At 52.7% G+C, this 24,803-nt stretch overlaps 1 protein-coding gene across 1 annotated transcript in view; it reads left to right on the top strand.

Annotated features, from left to right (window-relative positions):
- The first annotated feature begins 383 nt into the window (after window positions 1-383).
- ADRB2 (adrenoceptor beta 2) overlaps window positions 384-24,803 on the top strand; it is a 37,926-nt gene continuing 13,506 nt past the window's right edge. Inside the window, exon 1 of the mRNA XM_072873564.1 lies at window positions 384-1,742. Within this exon, the coding sequence (XP_072729665.1) occupies window positions 569-1,742 (1,174 nt within the window). The 5' untranslated portion in view covers window positions 384-568. The remainder of the gene's footprint in view (window positions 1,743-24,803) is intronic.

Here is a 24,803-nt window from a genome sequence, read left to right on the forward strand (position 1 = left end):
TAGGGCGGAAAGCACGGGGACACCCTGGGATGGGGAGCGTGCGTGGGCTGGGGGGCGCGGGGACACCACGGGGAGGGGGAGCACGCGTGGAGCAGGGGAGACCACGAGGCGGGGAGCACGCGTGGGGCGCGGGGACAGCGCGGGGTTGTAGCACGTGTGGTCGGGGGGAGCGCGCGGGGCGGGGACACGCGTGGGGCAAGCAGTCGGGGCGGGGGGTGGGGGGGTGCGAGGTGCGCGCGGGGCGCGGCGCGGGCTGCCATTGGCTGTGGCGGGCTGATGTCACGGCGGGTGTTGCTATAAGCTCCGCGGCGCCTAACGGGCTGGGGTAGTCGGGCGGGCGCGCGGCCGCCGCGCGTGGGACGAGGCGGGAGCGGCGCGGAGCGGCGCGGAACGGCGCGGAGCGGTTCGGTCCCAGGCACGCACAGCGGGAGCGCCCCGCGCCCCGCGCCCCGCCCGCCCCGCACCTGCCGTCCCCTATGCGCGGCGCCGGGTGCAGCGCTGCCGCGGAGGAGCCCTAGGCAAAGCCGAGCCCCCGCCGCCTGCCCGGGGGGGGCTGCTGGGGGGGGCCATGGGGGCGGCGGGCGCGGAGCTGCCCGGCGGCAACGTCAGCGCCAACCAGAGCGCCGCCGACCCCACGCTGTCGCGGGACGTGTGGATGGTGGGCATGGGGATCCTCATGTCGGTGATCGTGCTGGCCATCGTCTTCGGCAACGTGCTGGTGATCACTGCCATCGCCCGGTTCCAGCGCCTGCAGACTGTCACCAACTACTTCATCACCTCGCTGGCCTGCGCTGACCTGGTGATGGGGCTGGCCGTGGTGCCCTTCGGCGCCAGCCACATCATCATGGACATGTGGAAGTTTGGGAACTTCTGGTGTGAGTTCTGGACCTCCCTGGACGTGCTCTGCGTCACGGCCAGCATCGAGACCCTCTGCGTCATTGCCGTGGACCGCTACTTCGCCATCACCTCCCCTTTCAAGTACCAGAGCCTGCTGACCAAGAGCAAGGCACGCGTGGTCATCCTCGTGGTGTGGGTGGTCTCAGCCCTCACCTCCTTCTTGCCCATCCAAATGCACTGGTACCGGGCAGACCGTGACGAGGCCATCCTGTGCTATGAGAAGGACACATGTTGCGACTTCTTCACCAACCAAGCCTATGCCATTGCCTCGTCCATCATCTCCTTCTACCTGCCGCTCGTGGTCATGGTATTCGTGTACGCCAGGGTCTTCCAGGTGGCCAAGAAGCAGTTGCAGAAGATAGACAGGAGCGAGGGACGGTTTCACACCCAGAACAAGGAGCAGGAGCAGAAAGGGGGAGCTGGGCACCGCCGTTCCTCCAAGTTCTTCTTGAAGGAGCACAAGGCCCTCAAGACCCTGGGCATCATCATGGGCACCTTCACGCTGTGCTGGCTGCCCTTCTTCATCGTCAACATCGTGCACGTCATCCAGGACGACATCATACCCAAGTATGTGTACATTCTCTTGAACTGGCTGGGCTATGTCAACTCTGCCTTCAACCCTTTGATCTACTGCCGGAGCCCGGACTTCAGGTATGCCTTCCAGGAGCTCCTGTGCCTCCGCAGGTCCGCCCTGAAGATGTACGCTAACGGCTACTCAAACAGCAACGGCAAGAGCGACTACAACGAGGAGGACAACGGCTACCCCCTGGCATCGGATAAAACCTGCGAGTTGCTCTGCGAAGAGGGCTCCTTCCCTCACCCCGAGGACTTTTTGCACTGCAAAGGTACTGTGCCTAGCGGGTAGCTTCGAGACGCGATGGGCTCTGGCGTGGCACACGTCGGTTATAAAGAGGAGCCTTTCTCTCTACGGAAAAACGAACCCCCCAATAATAGTAATAATGATCCTCTTCTAGAGCGCACCTAAAATCTAATGGCTGCAAGAAACCCAAAACTCTGCAAACCTTCTGCAAACAGGTGGGGGGTTGCCCCGGGCAGGGTCGGGCGGGCTGCTTGCAGTCCACCTGTTTGGGGGCACGACCGTGGGTCCCGTGAGCAGGGCTGGGGGGGAATTTAAGGCTGTGCAGAAAGCTCGTCCCCGGAGGAACTTCCTGGCCGCGGCCGGTCTTCAACTACCTCATGACCTTACTGCTGGCAGCCGGTGGCTGCGGCGGGAGCGCCGTGCGGGGCGGCGGGAGCGGGGCCGGGGCTGCAGCCGCCCGCCCCGGCGGCAGCACCGCCTGCAGAGCCGGGCGCCCCGCGGGAGCCCTCCCGGTTCCCTTCTCGTAGCCGAGCCGGCGGCCGTGCGAGCCCTCCCCGGCCAGGAGGGCAGCCTCGGGCGGGGGTGCCAGTGTTGTCCAGCGCAGGGGACGGTGCGGGGGCGGCACCCCGCGACAAAAATCCCTGGGGAGGGGATGCTAGGAGCGGGGCTGAGCGCGGCTCGGCAGGGCTGTGTCGGATCCGCGGCTATTGCCGTGAAGTTTAAACAACGCCCAGAAACAACGAATGCTTTTTTTGCCAAGTGCTATAGGACTTTCCGCTGAAATAATAATAATAGAAATAAATGGACTGTTTGCCCAGAATGTGAGACTGTGACTGTGGGACTCAGGAATGTGGTGCTGGGAAGTTGGGTGAAATGCTGCTACAACCACAGACCGTCCTTTTGTTGAGGCTCCAGCCAAGGCATTTAAACTACCCGGTTTGTTTAACTTCAAGTCTCAAATGACGGCGAGCCCGAGGAGGTGGGAAGAGCGGAGTTGTTTTATTTTCTGTGGCAGACTGGAAGCCCGGCTCTGGCCGCGGGACGGCCGTAGGTTAGCTGGTTGGTTTGCTGAGGGCTTTTTTCCCCTTGCGGCAGGCTTTGCATTTTGTTCCCGGGTTGCAAGAGTTGGCGGCGGGCGCGCAGGGCTGTCAGGGGGGGCAGACACGGGCGGGCAGGTGTGGGCTGCGGGACGCCACGGGACGGGGACGGCACTGCTGCCGAGGGCTTGCTCTCTGGAAGTCCCTAGCTGGAGGAGAGAGGCGATCGGGGTGGGAAATGGAGCTCCCCCCCATTGCCTTCACCTGCGGCTGCTGTGTGAAAGGGTGGACCCGAGGGCCGGGAGGGTGTGCGAGTGCGGGGTCTTTTCAGAAACACGCGGGAGAGGTGGGGGGAAACGGTGCTCACGGGACCTGTCGGCGCTCCACGGGGCCGTGGTGTCCCGCGGGGGGATGCTCGGGCACCGCATGTGTGCGGGCTCCTCTCCCGCACACGCAGTTCCACGCACCTGCCCTGCGCCTCGGGGGTTTTGCTTGCGCTGCTGCTGGAGACATGTCGTGGTCAGTTTGGGGATCAGTGGGTCCCCGGCAGAGCTGGCTTTGCACATCAGTGGGGTGACCAGCTACCCGGGGTGACCCGGAGCTGAGTCCCCTAGGGCTGGTACCCCCCGCTGCAGGCGGCAGAGGGGGTTTGGGGCAGCGCTGGACGTCGGAGGCTTGGAGGGGGAATGGAGCAGGGGGAAAAGAGGCTGCCGACACCTCTTTGCAGTCCCTGTGTGGCCCTGGTTCTCTTCGCTGCTCTGAGAAGGATCTGTCCCAAGCGCTGGTACCGAAAGGGGCAGCCCCAGGGAGCGCTGGAGGGGAATCCCCCCTGGAACGGCAGTGCGGGGGGGGGACGGGGGGGATTGCTGCTGGTGTCTGCAGCGGCTGCTGCAAGGTGCAGGGCAGCGACCAACTCTTCCTCGAGCTCTCACATCCCTCATGGTAAAGCCCCACGTGGCTTTTGTGGGGCTGGGGTATGGAAACTCCTAGCGCTCCCTTCTTTCTTTCCCAAAATGGTCCTGATCCTGCTTGGAAAGGGTGCTGGGAAGGAGGAACAGCTGTAAGAGCCCTCTCCTCCTCTAGCCCTGTGACGGGTGCTGGCTCAGCCTTGCTTGCTGCCTTTCCAGCTCAGCACTACGGCAGAGGCAGAGAACGGCCCGAGAGCCCTTCCTTCCTGCCTATCGCTGTCTGCTTTGATGCCTGCGCCCGTCAGTGCCCTCACCCGCATCCTTGGTGGGGTTGGGGTTGTCAGCGGTGCCGGCAGTCCTCTGAGCGTGAGCCACTTGGGCAAAGCAGGGGTGTGATGGCATGGTGTGGGGTGTGAGGCCCCAGGTCGGCAAAAACATTTGCTCCACAGATAAACATTAACAGGCTGTCCGAGCAGGGGGAGACCCAGCGCGGGACCGGGACCGAGAGTCAGGTGCTGTTTGCTTCGTACTCCACAAGGATTGAAATGTGAGAGGCCCGTGTGCTGTGGAGTCGGTGTAGGTGCACACACTCGGGCCAGAGACGCAGTTTAGCTCCGTGCGGGCCATGATTATCATGTAGCATTCAGGGGGAAGTGAAAATTAACCTCTTGATTGTAGCGATCGATATCTCCTGTGTTGTTATATTTCCTGCGTTTTCAATCTTGCCAGTCACTTGCTGTATTTTGCAACGCCCAGAGGCAGCATAGGTTAGCAGATAGCAAGGGCAGAGAGGGACGAGGTGTCCCACAGCGATAGCCAGCTCCTGAGGGGGGGTCAGGCCAGCCTCCAGCACGCTCAGCAGTCAAACTCCCACCGGCTTTGGGGCAGGAGCCTCCAGCACAAAGAAATCCAGTGTCCACATTTCAGTTGCTGTCTGCATTTTTACTATTATTAATTATTTACATTTCAGTAGCACATGTTGTGGACCCGGACTTTGTTGTCCAAATAATTGCTGTGTTTGTTTGGCTGGCTATGTTCATACTTCAGATGCTGCGGCTGTATGTTGCCAAAGCTGAGAGATGAGCAAGTGGCTAATTGCAGAACCACTACAGCATCCAGAGTACATGGATGTGGAAGGGACAGGGGACGTTGGGCTGTTTGCACTGGGCAGTTGACCTCAGTACTCCAATGCTCAGCTACAGTGTTAGGAAACCTCAGGCTTGCAATGAGGTCTGTGTTAAACTGGTTTCTTTCCTCTAAGGCAACATTAGTAAAACTGGTGAAATACAAACTGCGCAGTTCTGGGGGCAGCTGGAATCAAAAGAGAGAAATATTGGACGAAAAAATACTATGGCACCACCAAAGCTGAACCTGACAAACCTTTCCTGTTCCATAGTTGAAAAAGAAAAGCTGTGTAAAGGAATCCTTTGGCCCATTAAAATATTTTATAATAAAAACATAGTTTTGTAGATACATGCTAGGCATAAAAAAATGGAGCATTGAAGTTGGGACACTAGCTGCTTAAATTGATTTTAGGGTACTTAGGATTTTACACTAGCAGAGAGCTGGCTCAGGTTAAATACATCTGATAAAACACACAGCAGTGACTTCATTTGAGGAAAATCACTGTGACAAAACACCAAATTCTTATTGCAAACATAGCAGGCTACCTTCTGTGCTGCTGGTTTGTACCTTATGCCACTGCCACAAAGGTGGATAGAGCATGAGTGGGATACTGTCCACCCTCCGGGTGTCAGTGTGTACAGCTGACTGGAGCTTTGCGGTACATTCACTGCTTTTAGCCACTTTGGCCAAACAGGTTGTTATGGTTTTTAAAGTCTTAGTCAGGATGAGCATCATAAATGCAGCTTTTGTGTTGTTACAAAATACTGTCCTCGCCGTAGGTCCTCCTTGGGATTCAGGCAGCTGTAGTTTCCACATCAGGGGCTGTCTTTGCTTTGTCCTCCAAAACAGGCAGAGTATGGAGAGCTGCTGAGTTATGTCAGTCCTTTGCCTCTTGGGAGCATTCCTGGAGAGCTTTTGCTTTCTGGGAAGCCCAGGCCTTGAAATACAACCTGCTGCTTGCTCCAGCACTGGGGAGGTGTGGAAGTGCAAGGGGAGCTGGCAGAGAGGACGGGGTCTGGGTGCAGATTCCCACTGGGAGCTCGACTCAAGCATCTCTTGATGACTGGCCGTTCCCAAAGCACCTCATATCCCGAATTGTTCAGCAATTCCTAATGCACAGCATTGCCTGTCAGTGCATATTGCATTGCCGTGGGGCGTTGGGCTGGGCACGCGGAGCTTGGCCTGTGGAGCCGGGTCCACACGTGGTGGCCTCCCGTGTGGTTCAGGTGAAGGTGGGACCCCAGCCTAAGGACACTGGCAAGGCAGTGGGTACGGCAGAGAGGGAGGGAAGAGACTTAAGTTACCAAATGCACCCAAATGTTTGAAAATAGGCCGAGTATTAGTGGTCTAGAAAGGAGAGCCCAGCTTCTCCAGAGAGGGAGCGGATGTGTGAGCAGGCACACAACGTGCTCTTCAGCTCTCCCATGTCACAGCCGCTGGGCTTTTCAAAGGTCTTATTTATGTATTTATTTACTATAAGGGACGTGATTTTGCTGTAGAGGGGATGGTATTGATAGGGCTGCTTAGGAGTAAACAGCAGGCTGCAATCTATCTCCCAGCATCTCTTGCCCTTCTGGTGTTACAATGCTCCTGCTGCCAGGAGTCTCAAACACCCATACTGGCTACAGGAAGGGCTTTTGTCCCCCTCCCTTTGCCAGTCCTCTGCCTCCGAGTGTTTGTTTTCACTGGTATGATGAATCCATTTCCCAAGCAGATGGGTTTATGAGCATGTTCATTCCTCTGGCAGGAGGGAGGATGTTCTGTCTTGCATGTTTCCTTCTCTGCTCTCTGTCAGCAGATAGAAAGTGCCATCCTTCTAAAAGCAGCAGGGAAGCAAGGGTTTCCTGACCAACCATAGCAGTGCCTGGCTGTGTCCCTGGGCAGTGAGGATGGAAAGGGGGAGCTGGGGAAGGTGCCTGCTGGTCTGCTCACCAGCGTCACCTCAGTCTTACCCCTCCCCAGCTGCCTCTGCAGAAGCATCCAGCCCTGGTGAAGCACCTCGTACCTCGGCTGACCCACATCTTTTGCTAACTTGTAAGACAGTATCAGTTCTTGCGCTTCAGGTTTGCAGTGTGCGCGGTACCCCGGGTGGTTCTTCAGGTTCAGATGAGGAAGGGCTGTTTTGAAAAGCCACCCTGGCCTTGGATGTTGTTCTCAGCAGAGAAGTGGTGTGACCCCACTAGTCTCTCTCCTTGAGACTAGTGTTTTGCAAGGATTAAGGGTCCTTTCATCACTGTTTTTACACTTGTGCTTGGTTTCTCAGGTCCACAAGTAGGACTGCAGCCACTCTTTGGTATCTCCTCCCTGTGCAACAAAGTCTCTTTCAGTGTGAAAGCTCTTTCTTGAGACTTGAACCCAGCAGCCTGAGCATTTCTTCCCCTTGTTATTCTTTTATTGGAGCTGTTTTGAAAGCAAGCATTAGTCCTAACCTTTCTTCCTAGGGGCAAAGAGAACATTTTGCAATGAACACACATCCCAGGCTGTGAGGACACTGTCATTTGGCAGCTGGGGTAGCTACACCCTCTTATCAGAGACATTCTTACGGTGTGACCAGCTGCACGGGGCACCCATGTGGACCTGTAGGTGCTTTTTGTCATATTAGAGAGTAGGGCAGCAATCTTTCACCCAGCCCTCCCTCCTGGGAGATGCACTACAGCTCTTCCTCAAGGCCCAAAGCTGCAGCTGGTGGTACGGGCAGACCCTGTGTCACAACCGCTCCCGCTTGCACCCTTGGCAGAAGGACTGAGGCTTGTGTTTGCCTGCTGCAGAAAAAGGTACAGCCAGCTCTGTCGGGAGCACAGACGCTCCCCCGGGGCTTAATGACACAGCCTGGGTCTAGACAGAGCAGTGCACGCTCAAAACTGGAGTCTACACAGAACTTGGAAGAGATTATCTCTCCTGGTAAGTGTTGTAGGAGCAGGACACAACCCTGATTCACTTAGATTTGGCAGTGGGTACCTGCTGGAATTGCTGTGTGTAAGGGTGATGAATCAAGCAGAGTATTTCAGGGGGCATCGAGCCTCTCCAAATGTTCTTCATCATGAAAAAAGTGGATTTGCTGCTTCTGCATGCATGCAATTTCAGTTTTTCTCCTGTTTTCTCACCCTCCCAATGGCAGGAGCATACAACTGGTTTTTGGTGCAATATTGCCAGTGCCAGCAAGAGTGGATTGGGAAATATTTACTTGTTTACTGTCCTTGGTAAAGTCATTTTTGCACAAGTGCATATATATATTTAGATATATGTATGTATATGTGTATATATATCTCCTTTATCTATATACAGTGATATATAGATCTGTATATAAACAAGGAAATGTAAAGGTGTTTTGTTGTGCTAGGTGGATACATAGATGAAGACCTGTATGTTCAAAAGTTTGAGTATTTATTGCAGGTCCTATTGATTGACATTGTGTTTAAATAAAGAGTATTTATGGTATCCTTGTAGTCAAGTGTCCTTGCTTAAAGCTGTCTTGCTGGCTGTATTTCCCCCATACTCTCCAAGACTCTTCCAGTGAATCCGTCAGGGCTCATTAAAAAAAACCCAACACCTGAATAGCCTGGTGCTGGCGGGGAGGCACACACAGCCTCCTCGAGTGGATGAGAATTTCATTAGTTTATGCAGTGCTTTGAGCCCTGGAAACAGTGAGGAAGTTGCAGGTGCTCAGCACCTCGCTGTAAAAGGGCTTCTCTGGTTTTCACGTCTTATGTGAGGATTCGCAGGCAAAGTGGTTTTTAAAAATCCACCTGCTCTTCTGCCTTTTTGGACTTGAAACAGTGGCAGTCTTGGATGGCTCCTGTGCTCCTGTGGCAGAGCAGGGCTGCTGCAGAAGCACGGACCAGTGCAGCTGGGGGCTTTAATCCTCTGTTGCTGGTCTCCAGTGCCAGTGTTCCCTGGGAGTGTGAGGAAACACAGATGTCCAGAGCAGGGACCGTTGGGATGGGAAAGGTGAAACACTGCAAAATGTATGCAGGGCTTGTCCATAAAGCCTGGTGCTGTCTCTGCTCTGCTCTGGCCCAGAAGCGAGCCCCCACGCTGGCATTGCAGCAGGGCTGAATCACGACTCTGCTTCCTCTCAGCTCTCTGAGCAAGGTCTTACCTCGCCCGGGATGAGCACCACACACTTCAGCAGGGCTCCTTAGTCCTGGCTCAGCACAGTGCAAACACTGTGCTGCAGCTTCTCCAGCTGTGCTGGTTTGGAGCTTGGGCTGGAAGCAGGGATAATGGGGTGAATTGCCCTGCAGGAACGGGGGTGACAGGAGCACAGTGTGGTAGGTCACTTCTGTCTGTCCCAGCTTGCTTTATCTCCTAATTAGGATTGGAAAAGTTTCAGGGGGGGATCTTTGGAAAAGTATCCTAGTCTCCTGGCCTGTTTTCCTATTACCTGTTGCCCAGCCCTGTTGTCCTGGTGCTTTTACTGCTTCAGGTGGGGGTGAAGAAAGAGCATGGTTCATGTCAAGCAGCATCCCAGCCCAGCGTGTTGCAATGACAAGTATTCTGCATTCTTTACACCACTTAGGACCATGATGAAAGTCTTGGCAGCGGAGGCCAGCGTGTGCCCTGCACGTTTTGAGGCTTCTGCTTTCCAGAAACAACAGCGGGGAGTCATTGTGCAGCTTGAACAGGGAGGGATTACACCAGGCACTTCCAAAACATGGCAGATGCCCAAATTATAATAATTTATGGGTTTGTAACTTTGTGCTTTCAAGGGATAGAGAGCCCCAGCTAGAAATACAAGCCATTGCAGACTGCAGGGGTCCTGAAGAGGGACTCAGTCAGACTTTCAGCATCTGGGGGGGGGTGGGACCTCATCTGCCATCCAGCTCCCCCCACGCCAGTTAAAACGGGACGTTCAGAGCAGAGAGCGTTTCATATCCCATCTTATGGAAAGGTGCTTGATCCTAAGAGGTGCTCAGAGCCCAGTCCCTACTTCACAGTACCTTTGGTGATTGCCCTGAGGCTTCTAGCAGCCCTTCCTGGCTCTGGTCCTCCACTGATGCCGAAGGAAAGGCATTAGGAAACCACAGCGGCTGCTGCTAGAGCTACCTGCAGTCTTGCAGACATGACTTCATTGCAGGTGTAGGCAACAGGAGCAATGGCGAGAGGATCTGTCACCAGCCCTAGAGACAGTCTGAATGCAGCTTTCCACTCGCACCACCTCTTTGGCAGCTCGGGGGGGTTCAGGCTCCACCGCTGAGCTCCACAGCCTCAGCCCAGTCCTGAGAAATGCATAAACAGCAAACAGCCTCTGGGAAGCCCCTGCCAAGTCCTTTCTCCCTCATGTAAATATTTTTTCCTCTTAAGTGTATGCGAGTGTGAAAAATCCCTCCTTAATCTTTTTTTCTCTGTGGCTGAAGGAAATGCTTGTTCATCCCTGGGTGGGGACTGCCCTCACCTTGATATTTCGCAGCCATCAGCCTAAGCGAGAACCACATTTATTTAGCCAAAAACATTTATCGTCCCTAAAGCCGTGCTGCTCTTCCTGCCTCCCAGGCCCGCTGGCATCAGATCAAATGGTGCCTAGCACGATGGTGCCAGTCAGGCTGTTACACTCCTTAGAGGCTGTTGGGTGGAGGTCCCATGGGCTGCAGCATGTGGGCAGCAAATTGGTTAGTTATCCTTGAAGAAGCCTTCAAAAACAGTGCAAAATCCATGGGGTTGCAGGGTCCCTGCTCCAAAGCCTAAAATTCCCATCCTGTTGTATTGGTCTCATGTCTGGAAATGAGTGGCAGTTTTTCCTGAGAAAAGCTGGAGCAGAAGCCTTAGATAAGTTTCTGTAGGCCTGGCCCTGGAAGCAAACGGCTCTGTGAGAGAGATGCTGATTTTCCAACACACACTTAGTAGAGAAAGGAAGTGTGTCTGCATGTAGCAGAGGTAGTGGAAGTCCTGATCCCTGTCTGTGTGCAGGGGAGCAGGGTGGAGGAGCTGCAGAGGTACCTGTTCACTGGGGAATCTCTTCTCACTGTTCAGATGTTTTCTTACTCTCCATTCACCTCACCTGGCTGTCCTGCTTGGGAATGGGTGGGATCAGGCATAGGCTGTCACCCCCCTCTTAGAATCATAGAATCATTAAGGTTGGAAAAGACCTCTAAGATCATCAAGTCCAACCGTCAACCCAACACCTCCATGCCTACTAAACCATGTCCCGAAGTGCCACATCTACACGTTTTTTTAACTTCTCTAGGGATGGTGACTCTACCACCTCACTGGGCAGCCTGTTCCAATGCTTGACCACCCTTTCAGTAAAGAAATTTTTCCTAATATCCAATCTAAACCTCTCCTGATGCATCTTGAGGCCATTTCCTCTCATCCTATCACTTGTTACTTGGGAGAAGAGACCGACACCCACCTCTCTACAGCCTCCTTTCAGGTAGTTGTAGAGAGCAATAAGGTCTCCCCTCAGCCTCCTTTTCTCCAGGCCAAACAACCCCAGTTGCCTCAGCCGCTCCTCATAAGGCTTGTTCTCCAGACCCTTCACCAGCTTCGTTGCCCTTCTCTGGACACGCTCCAGCCCCTCAATGTCTCTCTTGTAGGGAGGGGCCCAAAACTGAACAGAGTATTCGAGGTGCGGCCTCACCAGTGCTGAGTACAGGGGCACGATCAGTTCCCTACTCCTGCTGGCCACACTATTCCTGATACAAGCCAGGATGCCATTGGCTTTCTTGGCCACCTGGGCACACTGCCAGCTCATATTCAGCCAGCTGTCGACCAACAGCCCCAGGTCTTTTCCGCTGGGCAGCTTTCCAGCCACTCTTCCCCAAGCCTGTAGCGTTGCATGGGGTTGCTGTGACCCAAGTGCAGGACCTTGCACTTAGCCTTGTTGAACCCCATACAATTGACCTCGGCCCATCGATCCAGCCTGTCCAGGTCCCTCTGCAGAGCCTTCCTACCCTCCAGCAGATCGACATTCCCACCCAACTTGGTGTTGTCTGCAAACTGAGTGAGGGTGCACTCGATCCCCTCATCCAGATCATTGATAAAGATATTAAACAGAATTGTCCCCAAAACTGAGCCCTGGGGAACACTGCTTGTGACCGGCCACAAACTGGATTTAACTCCGTTCACCACAAGAGGGCTCTTCCAGCCCTCTGCCTGGGACCTTGGCCAAGGTCTGTGACTCACCAAAATAAGATATTGCTGGTGGTGGTTTCAGAGAGGAAGCATGTCAGCACGGTGGCCAGCCTCTCACAAGAGAACGATGCTGAGATAAATCCATATCGGCCTTGACTGTAGGTCTTTTGTGATACCTCATTGTAACCCGGATACTACTGTGATACTCTGCCTCGATGCGAGTCTGGCTGAGCATGGGACCTTCTTTATAGAGACAAGTTAGACTCAAAAGCTGGAGTGCAGAGCTGCTGAATGTGAAGGACTGTACGAACAGCTTTGTAGCTAAAGAAGAGGAGAAAGAAACAGTTCCCTCATGCTTAGATGAGAAACACCCTCGTAGTAGCCCAGCAATTTGGTATGGAGAGATGTTGACTTTCTAGGCGGGGTTTTAGGATGGTCTCCCAGGGGCATTTGCTGCACTGGGCCCTGCGATGCCTTTCCTGCCCCTGCGCCTTCCCAGGTGCCTTGCTAGGCTCTGTGTAAGTTAGCCCAGTTCAAGCAGGACCTCTTTCCACCCAGCTTGCCATATATGAAAGACGTCTGTGCTGTAGGTCACACATTTTCCATTGGGATGTGTGGTACTCTGTTCCTGTGCTCTTGTTGAGCTGGACTGCAGTGCCAGATGTGGTGGTGTAAGCTGGAAGGTAACTTGTGAAATCGGTTGTGACAGGGACTCAGTCAATGCTCTTGAAAGCCTGCTTGTAGCAGCGTCAGTGTCTGATTACAGAGGTCTTTGGTGTGGAAGGTAAAGGGGGAAGAGAGATGCTTTCGTGGTTGGGCTGAAGGGGTAGGTGTTACTCAGCATGACAATTTTTTCTAGCACAGACATCAGAGCAGTGTCTTACCCTCGATGGCATTTTGCTTTGGGTTGCGATGGGTGCTGGTAGTGACCTGCCTTTCACCAGGACCAGCCCTTTGAAGTGCTGTGGCTCAGAGACACCCCTCCCCTTGTCTTCTCTTGTCAAGCACAGATTGTCCTCTTCTTCTTTTCAGCTTCATGAAAGTAGAGTCATTTGTGAACTCGCCAGGGTTTTGCACAACTGAGATGTTACCACAGCCCCTGCTGTGGGAGATGGGGCCCTGAGCAACGCCAGTGGTGGTGGCCGTGGAGAGGCAATGAAGGCAAGTCCCACCCAAACCTGGAGGTCCTGCTGTCTCCAGCTGAGATACAAATATATCTTGAGATACAGAGTAGATACAGATATATCTCTTGAGAGATACAGAGTAGCAGTATATACAGTTAGAGATATGGAAGCGGGGAAGGCACTAAGCTGGGGGCACAATCCACAGCTATAGGAGTTAATTCATACCACTTCAGCTCAGCAGCTGAGGCAAAGGGGAGCTGTAGGGGGGAGACACATGGGAGGAAAAAGGGGGAGCAGAACCACAGAAAGACATTTTGTGACTCAAAAGAAGGTGGCCATTCCTCAGTATCTGCATAGCATGATTTGCTCGGCTCATTTAAAAGCTGGCCGTGTGGTTCCCCATCCCTCTGGGGCTCCCTGCTGCAGAGAAAGACCCTTCTTAAACGGGGATCCTCAGGGTACCTGTTTATAGGATGGAACCCCCTCCAGGAGAGTCATGCAGCCCTGAATGAACATCTCCCTGTCCCTGGCAGCAGAGCAATGTACAGGCTGTTCCTCCTGCAATCCCAGCCCATCCTTTGCAGGTCCCCAGCTGACATTTGCTAGCAGACTGTAAGGGACAGTTGCAGGCATCTCTCCCCAGCGCAGGAGGTGATGACACACCGGCTGCCGCCATGCCGGGCTGGCAGGGGCAGGACGAGGCAGGGAGAGGGGCAGGGTGCCCGGCTGGTCTGTCTGGGCTGCCCCTCGCTTGGCAGTGGGTGAGAGTCAGGTGATGGGAGGCAAGGGGTGTGTGCTGTTCCCAGAAAGGAAGGGTCAGGGCGCACAGCATGGCGTGATTAGCCTCCGAGCCAGAGCCAGTGGCAGCAGGGCCGGGGCCGGGGGGCTGTGATTTCTAGATATGACTTGTGGATGTTGGCCAGGAGAGACAGAAATGAATTGGAGAGGGGGGGAAGGATTTTTGGTCTGAAGTGAAGCATGGAGCTCTGCAGAAGTGCTGGCGAGGGGCACAATGAAATCTCGCTACCAGTGTGCCCCCAGACATTAAAGGGACCCCAAGAGGGGGTGCCAGCAGTGCAGCTGCTGGGGTGTGGTATCAGGCTGGGCTGGCACCAACCCTCTGTGCTGGGAGCAAGGCACTGCTGAGCAGCACACTTGGGCTCACTTGTTTGGCTGCAGGATAGGATTTTTCAGTTTGCTACAGTTAGATGGCAGAGTTTGGAGATTTTCCTTTCTGAAATGATTTGCAAAGCCAAAGGCTTATATCAAAGTCAGAGTGATTTCAGGGATGTTTTCTTTCTCTGCCTAAGAATTCCCTTTAACATGCAAAACTCAGAAGGGGAAAGATAATGATAAAACTGGACAGTGCCAACTTTTTTAGCATAGGTTTGGACAACTGAGGGCCTGTGTCTGTAAGGAGGTTTCCATCAACTCTGCCAATAAGGTCATAAATACAGTACAGACTGGTGATGAAAAATAGAGAGACAGAGAAGGACTCAAAGGAGAATGGTTGAAGGGACAGATGGAGGCAACCACAGAACAGAGGCAAAATGAAATATAGCCCAAGGAGAGTGCAAAAAGATGACGAAGAAACAAATGGAGATGAGAAATTGGTCCTAGGAGGGACAATGACTCAAGCACCAGCAGGAAACTCAAGGTGGAAAGCAAGAGGCTGGATCCCATGTGGAAGAGGAGGGAGAAGCTGGAAAGGGATTGCAGAAGAAGAAACAGGGTTGAAAAATGCTGTGACAGCAGGATCTGCATTTCAGTGCAGGCAGCCTGACTGGTGCCTCTTCCCTCGTACGTTAGTATTTCCCTTGTCTGCTTTCAGCCAGTATGAGTTTGATTCAGCAGATCTGGCAGGAGGAAGGCAGCAGGACGAAGGGAGAGGGGACAGTTTCTCAGTGATACAGAAATGCTGGGGAATCGTGGGTGAGAGAGAATGGCCATTAGAGAGGCAATGCATGCGCAGTTTGTTCCCAGTGTTGGGGGAGTTGCCCAAGGCAAGTGGCCAGCCTAATTTATGCTACCAGAGCAGAGAAGGTGAGTGTTGTTTTATTTTTAAAGACAGTCTCCTCCGCCTTGCACCATGCCACCTCCTGCAGTTGGGTTCCAGTTTCAGGAAGAGCAGGGGAAAAATAACCTCAACCAAACTAAAAGATTCTGCTTTTACCTGTAAATGGCATCAAATATTTTTGTCTCAAATCGTTACTCTTCCCTCTTGCCTGACAGAGCCAGTGCTGGAAGCCCTGGCCGTGCAAAGCAAACACCTTGGGAAGATGACCTGGGCAGGGAGCAGGCAGGTGATGGGGCAGGTCTTGGCACAGGGCAGTGGGGCAATGTTTAAACCCAAATCACCCGAGTGATGAGCACAGTGAGAGCATGCCATGCCAGGTAGCTTCAGGCCCCACCAGCTGAGCCAGGGGGCCATGCAGTGGGACCACACTGGGGAACTGATGACAAATTGGAGCTGGAATTTTTCCACCCAAGGCAGAACAAGCACCCGATTCACTGAGAGGGCTAGCGAGAGATAAAGGGAGGTGGTGTTTGAGCACTGCCTCAGCTGAGCATTTCAGAGGGAAGGCAGGCTGCTCGGTGGACTCTCCTTTCCCTTGTCACCAATGCCTTGTGCAGGGTTTGGTTTCTCCTGGGGATGGGAGATGCTGAGGAAGAGCTGGCTCATTGCAAGCAGCTGGCATGCAAGGAAAAGCTCTCTGCATCTGCAAACTGCAAATAAGCCTTGAAGTGGCCCAAGTTAGGTGTTCAAATTATGCTAGTGAGCAGAGCCCTGTCCCTACTGATGACTGAGTAAATCAGCTGGGACAGGGCATTCAGGCCTAACGAAGGGATGTGGAGGGGTTTTCCACTGGAGAGGAATGAAAGAGACAACTGATCCTCCTGTCCGGTAAAAATCCAACAAATCCTGGCCCTGGGTGTCACCTTTTCACTCTGCCAGTCTCAGGGCCAGGGGTCACAAGACAGCAGTATCAAGCCAGTCCCTAGTCACGTCCCATCCTAGCTCGACACTGGAGAAGGCACAGAGCATGTCGCACCCGTGCTGTGCTACTCAGGTATTCTCCTCTGCCAGCCAAAACTTTCAGCAGGCTCATTACAGCAAATTTATGGCTCCTTCACACTGCTGGAGTGGGAAGAAAAGCCAGGGATTTTGTCATGGGAAGAAACTCCTACTGCAAACCAGAGATGCTCCATAAACAGCTGGATTGTTTCTGTCTTCAGTGTTTATTTTCCTTCAGTGTAGGAAAGTGCCACATCTTGGCTGACGGGGCACTGCAGAGCAGTCCCGCACCATAGGGGCGTCCCTTTGCAGGGGGAGAGATCAGGAGCAGGGATGTCCCTGGTGTTTTGCTCCTCACTCCAGCATTGCCCGCAGGATCAGACTGTCCTGTGCCTTGGTTTTGAATGGAGGTGTCCCTGCTCTGTACTGCACATTACAGTCTTGCTTCCAATATTTCTCTCTCCTGTCTCCTCTTCCAGCCAGTGCAAATGCAATGATAGTCATGAGGTGGCCTAAAGCTGACCTTGGGTTACCTAACCCTGCTAGAGCACTGGGACAAGCTGTGTGAGTTGGTGTGGGTGTGTGTGACAGAGGGAGAGGAAGATGACTGTATAAGCCATATAGCTGCAGATGCATTCAGGACCTCACTGTCATTTTAACTGCAGTGGGTTTCATGTGAATCACTGCAGTGGGTATGCTGTCACAGCTCACAAACAGCACAAAATTCTATGGCTGGGTTTTAAACAGACAAGCAAATGAAGAAAGTTGACAATAAATCATCCTTTGTAGGCATTGCCTTGCCTTGTGTCTCCTTGGGAGTGGTGGCTGTGCCTCTGCACTCCAGCTCTGCCCTGCAGCCTGCAGGATTTCCCAGCTCCAGAGCTAAGCCATGATGCTGGTGCCCAGCACCGTCCCTGAGCCCCCGGCTGCTCCCAGCTGCTTGCTTCTGTTTGTGCTTTGGTGCCTGTATCTGTATCTTACCCTCCTATTGCACAGGACTTGCACCTTTGGCATCCCTGTCTGTGACCCCTCCAACGTGCCCACCAGCCCTTTCCTTCCTGCCATCGCAGCTCGGAAAGGGGAGACGTTTCATCCCCTTCTCTCCTCCATCCTGAGCTGTGTCTGGCCTCCACCAAGACTTTTCCTCCATCTCCTTGGGGCACTGGGAGACCCCCAAGGACCTGTGCTGGCAGAGCTGCCCTGACTGGGAGCAGAGAGCCGCACATCACACTCACTCTGCTGGGATCAGCACTGGAGCTCACATGGAGCTGGAGGTGGGGAGCCGGGAGCCAGGAGCCAGCAGCTGCTGATCCAAACAGTGACCACAGAGGGAAGTCTTGGCAGAGGTGCTGTGTTTTGCCGACACAATGCCTATGTGGGAGCCTGTGTGGCTGACGGACCAGAATATATTACCTTTCCTGTGCCGGCAAAGAGCTTTGCCCACTGCATCCAAGCATAAAATGTCTGAGCACAAAAGTGGTCTTTGCTGTTGGTGACATGCCTCTCTAAACTCTCCTGACATGTCAGGAAGGTGTTTCTTCAATCTAAGCAGGTACTCTGATGGTGGAAAGGGGACAGACCCAGTTTCAGCCATGTAGCCAGAGCAAAGAGCCATCTCCAGCAGCCTGCTGCAGCTCTTCAGCTCTGCTCAGGGCTGCAGGGTCAAAAAATCCTCTGGAGGTTTCAGAGTCAGGCACTCCCGTCAGGCACCACGGCACCCACACAACCCTGTATGCTGTGTAGGAATGAAGCGACGCTCACAGGGCTTCATCTGGCACCCAGGACCCCAGGGCTGAGTTATTTCATGGTGAAATTAGAGTTTCCCAGCAGACTTCTGGAGTCAAGTGAAAAATGTGGCAATCTCTCCTTGCATTTTTTTAAGAAAGAGCTCCTATGGATGGGATGAAATGGTTGTGAGCATCCCTCAAAGGGCCACAAATCATATGGCCAAGAATAGTCCCTGACAAATGCATTGCTTTTTAAATAAAAGCCATAGCTGGGGAGAGCAGCATCTTGATTTGGAAATTGGGGCAGACATGCTTGGGTAGTGCCTGCTTGTTCTCTGGCTGGGGTTTTTAACTTCCAATGTCCGTGAGTGCTGAAAGAATTAGAAGGTGGCTTAAAAAAAGCATTTTTTAATGTGTTTTTTATTAGGAGCCTCCACCTGTAGATAGAGGTGCCCAGACAAAACCAGTGATGGACAACAGATGAAGACAGCCTGATGTCCATACCTTAATACACCATCTTTATTTCCCTTATTTTCCATCCCTCTCCTTCTGGAGCTGGGGCATTTGAGTCCTGCAACCAGGTTCTTTCCTGAAGCATCTTTTTCCTCTTCCTTGTAGAAGATACCAAGACAAACCTGTGCATTTGGAAAGTCCCCTCCCAATCCTTGGCACAAGGCAGGATTATATAAAGCAATAATTCACAATTTCCTCTCAGCCCCCAAGTTCCTTCCTGAGTTGTTGAAGCTTTGTGTAGAGCAATGATTTCCTCTAAAATGAACAGCAAGCTTGCTTCCTTCTCGGAGGCCGCTCTGCTGCCTGCCAAGGTGCGATTAGGGAGGGTGGAGCAGGCGTTTCTGTCATTCTGCAAGCATGCATGCCTTTGCAGTGAGCGTGTCTGACAGGTATGGAGACAAATCAGGACAGCCATCTCCCTGCCCCAGCGCGGCAGTGGCCTTGGTGATAAGCGGGAGATGCAGCTGCAAGGTGCGAGTGGGGAGACGGGGTTTTCCCAGGCGGAGAGCTGCGGGAAGGGGTTGGGTAGCTGGGTGTCACCAGGGATGCTGCTTGGGCTTTGGCATCGGCATCAGCGTTGCTCCCAGAAGTATTGCTGCTCTTAGTGAGCTTGGGGTGTCTCCACCATGCGAGACGTGCCAGTCAGCAGCTGTGGTTTGGAAGGGACAGGTCAGCGTAGCTCACCTCTCCTGGTATGTCCATCATGCACGCTTGTCAGCGCAGCGAACAGGCCTGCGTTGCTGCGGCCATGGTATTTCCCCAGCCTGTGGTAACACGAGCATGTGCTGCGTGGCTAGCCTCAACGCCACTTTGCTGAGATGATTTTGCCATGAGCAGCTCCGGGGGACATGCGGAGGGGCCCGCAGCTGCACCGTGCCCCAAGGACAGTCAGACCTCCTGCGGGGAGGTGGGAGCCCGGTAGGACTGGGACCTGGGCAGGACCCTGGCCGTATTAGGGGTGTAAACCTATCCACGGTCCAGATCCGGGCTGAAGTTGTCCTGTTGTGCCAGGCACCCTTGGAGTAACACGGAGATGCCCCCAGTCTCCAGTGTCTGTAGCCATCCCTGAAAAGCAGTCTGGGTTATATTGCCACTGGGTAGAGATTGTGCTGTTACTGAAGCACATACGCCTTGGTAGTGCCGAAATGTTTGTTCAGGCTTTGTACAGACCTCACTCCTCTCTGAAGCACAAAGGCTTTTATGTGAGGTGCTTGTTGAGTCGCAGGAAGAAATACAGCATGAAAATATCACCCTGTTCCGCAGTGACAAACATCTACGATGCAGGACCCAGATTAGAAACCGAGAGCGCTGAGGTCTACGCTCTGCAGCGGTGACTCATCTCACGTCTTGGTGCCTCGGCATGCTCGCCTGCAAAATGGAGCCTGCCAGGCACACAGTGCCTGGAAGGGCAGCATCTCTGCAAGCAGTGTCCGGGAGTTTGGAGAGAAGATGCTTCACAACTGCCAGATATTGTCATTTCTTGGCTTCCGCAGCAGGAATCTGAACCTCAGCCTGATCCAGTTCCACTTAATGATTAAACCCTTTTGTTACTTTGCCAGCGCTTACCTAGAGTGCTGTGAGGATGTCTGTAAGACAGCTGCCACTAGGTCATTACACCTCACCACTGAGAGGGTGAGAGAATGGGGCTAGATCCCTGAAGGATAAGATGCAACTCTTTGCACCAAGAGGGCAACCCTTGCCTAGTAGCAGTAGAAAGCCATTTTGTGTTATATTTGTCAGTTAGTCTTGAGTCATCCAGCCTAAGTGACTGCATCCCCTGCAAAAGCTTCCCCTTTTCATTAATCCTAAGTACGTGTTAAATTTCCTTCCTTCAGCTGATGACAAAAAAGGTTGTGTTTGCAGAGAACTTTCTTCCTTCCCCCCTGCTGCTTGCATGATTCACCCAGGGATGCCACATTCTGCTGTCTGTGATGCAAGAAGCCAGCACTAAGGAGGTAATTGCATCACCAACATCAATGCAAATAGGGCCAGAGAAGTCGGCGGCTGCTAATGCGTACTTTTCTGTACACATGCTAATTATAGCATCAGCAAAGCCAGGTCCAAGCTATGGCTTTGCCTGAGGAAATCCCCAGTGATTTTAGCCAGGAGTTCCAATTACTGTTTGTTACAAGTAAATGACTAATAGAAACTAGACCTGTTAGGTCATCTTGTGCATTTCTGGAGGATTCCTCCACTATAGCATAAATATAGGGATGGGTATACTGTGCTCAGAAGTCACCCGAAAGTTTTTCATGCTGTGTTTGCCCTGTACAGGACGATGGGGTGCCCACGTCTTCCCTGGACAGAAGGGTCTGGGACACCCCAGAGACACACAGTTTCCTATGCCTGTCCCCCCTTTGCTCGTAGTTCTTCTGTTTCGATCCTTCCTCCTGAGCATCTCTGGTCAAGGAGGGCACCAGAGGCATGCTGGGGCCCTGCCCGCACAGCTCCTCCCGTGCCTGTGCTCTGCCGTGCCTCTCACTGCAGGCATCCTCATTCCCATCCACAGTTCCTTCAAAAGGACGGTGATGCAAATAACAAGCACTTTATTGTTAATAATAGAGACAATTTAGAGATGAGCTGCTGAGTGATTAAAGGGCTGGCTGGACTGGTTTTTGAGGTGAGAATAATAGAGCTGAATACATGTGTGCATCTCACCCACTCCACCTTTTATCTTCCTTACATGGAAGTTGTTAACGTTTGACTTCCAGTAATTTATGAAAAGCTCAGTTATGATTTCCACACGGACTCCCTCTGGATGGATTTCCATGCCACAGAAACCACTCTTTCATTGCACATCATGGATTCTTTGTTGGCCATTTTGGCACACAGTTGGAAACTCCTATGATCCTGAGCCCTGCTCTGTCCTCTCGCCATCGCAGTGAGCTCTTGTATTGCAGGGTCAAATGTGGAGGAATCAGACAACGTCACACAGCTGCTGGTCACTCTCTATAAGAAGTTGGAGGCCTTCAGATTTCAATGCTGTCATAACTGTGCAACTGATTTAAAATATATTAAGTTTGAAAGCCCTTCCATATCAGACCATCAGAGGGCTGTAGATGAGCTGCTTGAACCCCTCATAAATACCAGGGCTGTCATTCCTGTAGATGGACCATCCATTTTTAAATGGGGTTTCAGGTTACAGCTGGGCTTCACAGCACAGCCTGCAATTTCTGCAGGGTCATGATGCTGTGAGGTAAGATTTGGCCCTTCCTAAAGAGCAGGGAAATTACAGTAAATAAATCACTGAAATGAGAACCCAGTGTCCCTTTAACATTCTGTCCCTGCCATTTCTGCATGTTCCTGGAGAGGTTTTGCTGGGCTTTTCCTCTCCTTTGGTTAACTTCTGCAGGGGTTGTCTCACTTCCAGCCCCTTTTCTGGGGGCCAGGAGGACAGGTCTTGCTGTTGTGTTGTATGCAACTGAGATTTGCGCTGGAAAGGATGGGTTAGGCAATCCCAGCCTCCCTGGCTGAAAACTCAGCTGAAGACAGAAGTAGCTGCTGCTGAAGGAAGGCAAGGGCAGGGACACTGGAGAAAGGGGTGCATCCACCAAATGCAGCAGGTCACCATGACTGAAACCATGAGATCATCAACAAGCCGAGCCCCACCTCGCAGGGACGTCTTTTTATATCTCTGTGGCAGATGCCAACCATTTGCTCACTCACTGAAGAAGGTGCTTGCCAGAGAGCAAAGCAGAAAAGCCCCTGCGGGCTGCTGTGGTGCAATTACCAGCTCGAAGGCAGGCCCTGGGAAAACAGGCCTTCTTGCTGCTGTTGTATTTACCCAGGTGTGATGCCCACTCCACCCATGGATTCCTGGCCGTTGCCTTCATGCTGTTTGTGCTGCAGAACTGGGTTGCTGCCTGCAGCAGGGCTGTGTTGTGGCTGCCTGCAATACCATCAGCCGTGTGCAGCATCTTGGTATGCCAGCCGCTGCTCGGGCGGCTGTCACTTCGCTTTGATGAAGGAAACCAAAGCATAGTGTGAACTCAGCCATGGCGAGGCTGAGCATTTTCTGCACAGGTTTAGCCCTGTAAACCCTGGGAGTATTTATCAGCCCTGGCACAAACCTCTGTGCTCCACCCTTTGATGTGGGTGAGCAGGATAAGGAAAAAAGAATCAGACTTACTCTCATCAAGTAACATCTACTCATCTAGGAGGGAACAATTACCCAAGGCAATTTTGAAAATGGGACTTAGGCTCCAGATCTGCTTTTGAAAAAGTTACTGGAGATTTGTTGCACAAGATAGAAATAAAGGATGGCCAGGGGTCCATCTCTCTCCCTGCCCACACAGTTATGTATTTCTAATATGGTTGTCACCAATTTAATGGGATGATAGAGCCACAGGACTTCCCCAGGAGCAGTGTCCTCCAAACACCAATGATATAACCGTGATTGCAGATAATTGCCACTTAGACTCTCCTTCAAGACGTTTGTGTGACTCCAGCATACACAGGGTGAAATGAATGTGTTTGCTTTTAGGTTAGTCTTGTGTGAGGTGAAAAATAGGCTCGTTCTTTATTAGATTAAGTACCGTGAGGAGGGGACGGGAAGGAGTGCCAGTAGATGCTGTACACTGAAGTCATTCATGTGGGCAGTTCAGAAATAGTCTATGGGGAGAATGTCCAAGGGGCATGACATGCTGCTCAAGTCTTCGAAATAAGACTTTCCTGCTTGTTCTTAGGTGGGAGACAGCGTCATGCGGGGACCCGCTAGCCTCAGGTCCGGTTTCAATGCTGTGCTCTGCAGTTCTGCATGTCTCCGCCATGTTCACATCCTTTTCTGATGCCTCATTGCTCTCTGGCTGGATGAGAGCAGGCCACTTGCATTGGTGCTCAGGAGTCTCCAGCCTTTCTTTAATCTTAGGAAACAGAGGTGAGAAACTTCTGCTGTGGAGAAAACAGGCTGAGAGCCCCCAGCATGGGGGAGAGCTGCTTTATGCTGTGCCCCGTGCAGGTTAGGGATGTGCGCGGGAGGATGCCAGTTAAGAGAGGGTTAATGCCACCTCCACCTTCCTCGGAGCCACCTGTGTCCTGTGGGACAGTCACTACGCAGCATGGCTATGGAGAAGGGGCTGTGACGGGGATGGCCATGCTGTTTATACTACTTTTGTGTTATTTACACACTCTGTTCGTCAGAGTCGCCGCTGCCACCGGAGGGGAAGGACTCACCGTCTCCAGATGGTTTCTTTGTGCTGAATCACTTACACTTACGTAACTGCCTTTCCCTAGGCATCAGCAAATCATACGGGCCTGCAAAGTCTGCCTTAAGAAAACCTCAAAAACCTGTGGCTTTTCTTTCTTCTCCCTCTTTTGTTTGCTTTCCCCTGTTCTCTTTCTTTGCCTGCTCCCTTCTGAGCTGTTAACGTTCGTGCAAGCATCAAGTTTTCGAGCTGCCATCGACTATCCCAAGGGGCACCAGCACGTCTCTTACTTCCCAGTGTCAGCAGCAATACCTTGCCAGGTCATATGTCAAAATTTAAGGCTCTAAAAAAGAAACCCTGACCTTACGAGCCCTGTAACCACTCCTGAGAAGAGAGAGCACTTCCTGCCCTGCTGCAGTGTTAACATTTCACCAGTTTCTCTTTCTACTTTGATTCCCATTCATCAGAGAAGCTTCCCTTTTGCCCTGTGCACCTGCCGCAGTCTGGCTAAAAGGCAGCCTGAGCCCCTGAACAAACCCAATCTGTCCTGGGCAGCCCCTGAAATATTTCCACATCTCTGGGTGCGATCCCCCTCCAGCAGGAGGACGGGAGCAGAACAGAAACTGGTGACTTCTTCCTCCTTCCTTCCCAAGCGGTGATGCTTAAAAATATGTCACCAAAGTCATATTTAGGAACAGCTGCTTTCGAGCTGTCCCTGATCCATGGCTGATCCATGGCCTGGATCCTCTCGCCAAGTATGAACTTCTGTAACATGACAGAGTGATTTGAAATTGCCAAGAGCTGAATTTCTCCCATAATCCCCTCTCATGGGCAGCTGCTGCCCTGTCCCTTGTCCTCTTTGCCACGTCCCAATCCCAGGAAGTCAAGCAGGTGAATAATACACAGTTTTGGAGAATAAGTTCTTCTAAGGGAAAGGAAGGGATTTATTTGAATAAAGAATTTTATTTGTGGGTGAAATGGCATCCGCTATGTCTCTGAGTCTAAACTAGTATCTGCATTACTTCATTAGTCATGTTAGTCGTAAACTAGCATTAGTGTTAGCTCACACATTCATCAGGGGATGTCAGTGCTGCTCAGAGAGTTGGCTGAAGATTGGAGATTTGGAAACCAGACTTATATCACTAGTGTCTCTGGCTTGCTAAGCAACCTTGGTCAGATTCTGACCCCTTATCTGCTGGTTGGGAGAGATAATGCTTCTTTCCCAACTGCTTCCAGATCAGCAGATGAAACACACCATTTTGAAAACGAGGGAAATACTTTTGTGTTGACATAAACAGGCAAATGCCTTCCCTTCCTCCTTCCTCCCAGCCACTGGTGGGACCACGCTCCAACACCAGCCCCCGGCCGCACAGCACAGTGCCGGGGGCTGCAGGCAGGAGCACCTCCTTCCTTCTCGGGGA

Source organism: Ciconia boyciana, chromosome 9, assembly GCF_034638445.1.
Source record: "Ciconia boyciana chromosome 9, ASM3463844v1, whole genome shotgun sequence".
Classification (NCBI taxonomy): Eukaryota; Metazoa; Chordata; class Aves; order Ciconiiformes; family Ciconiidae; genus Ciconia; species Ciconia boyciana.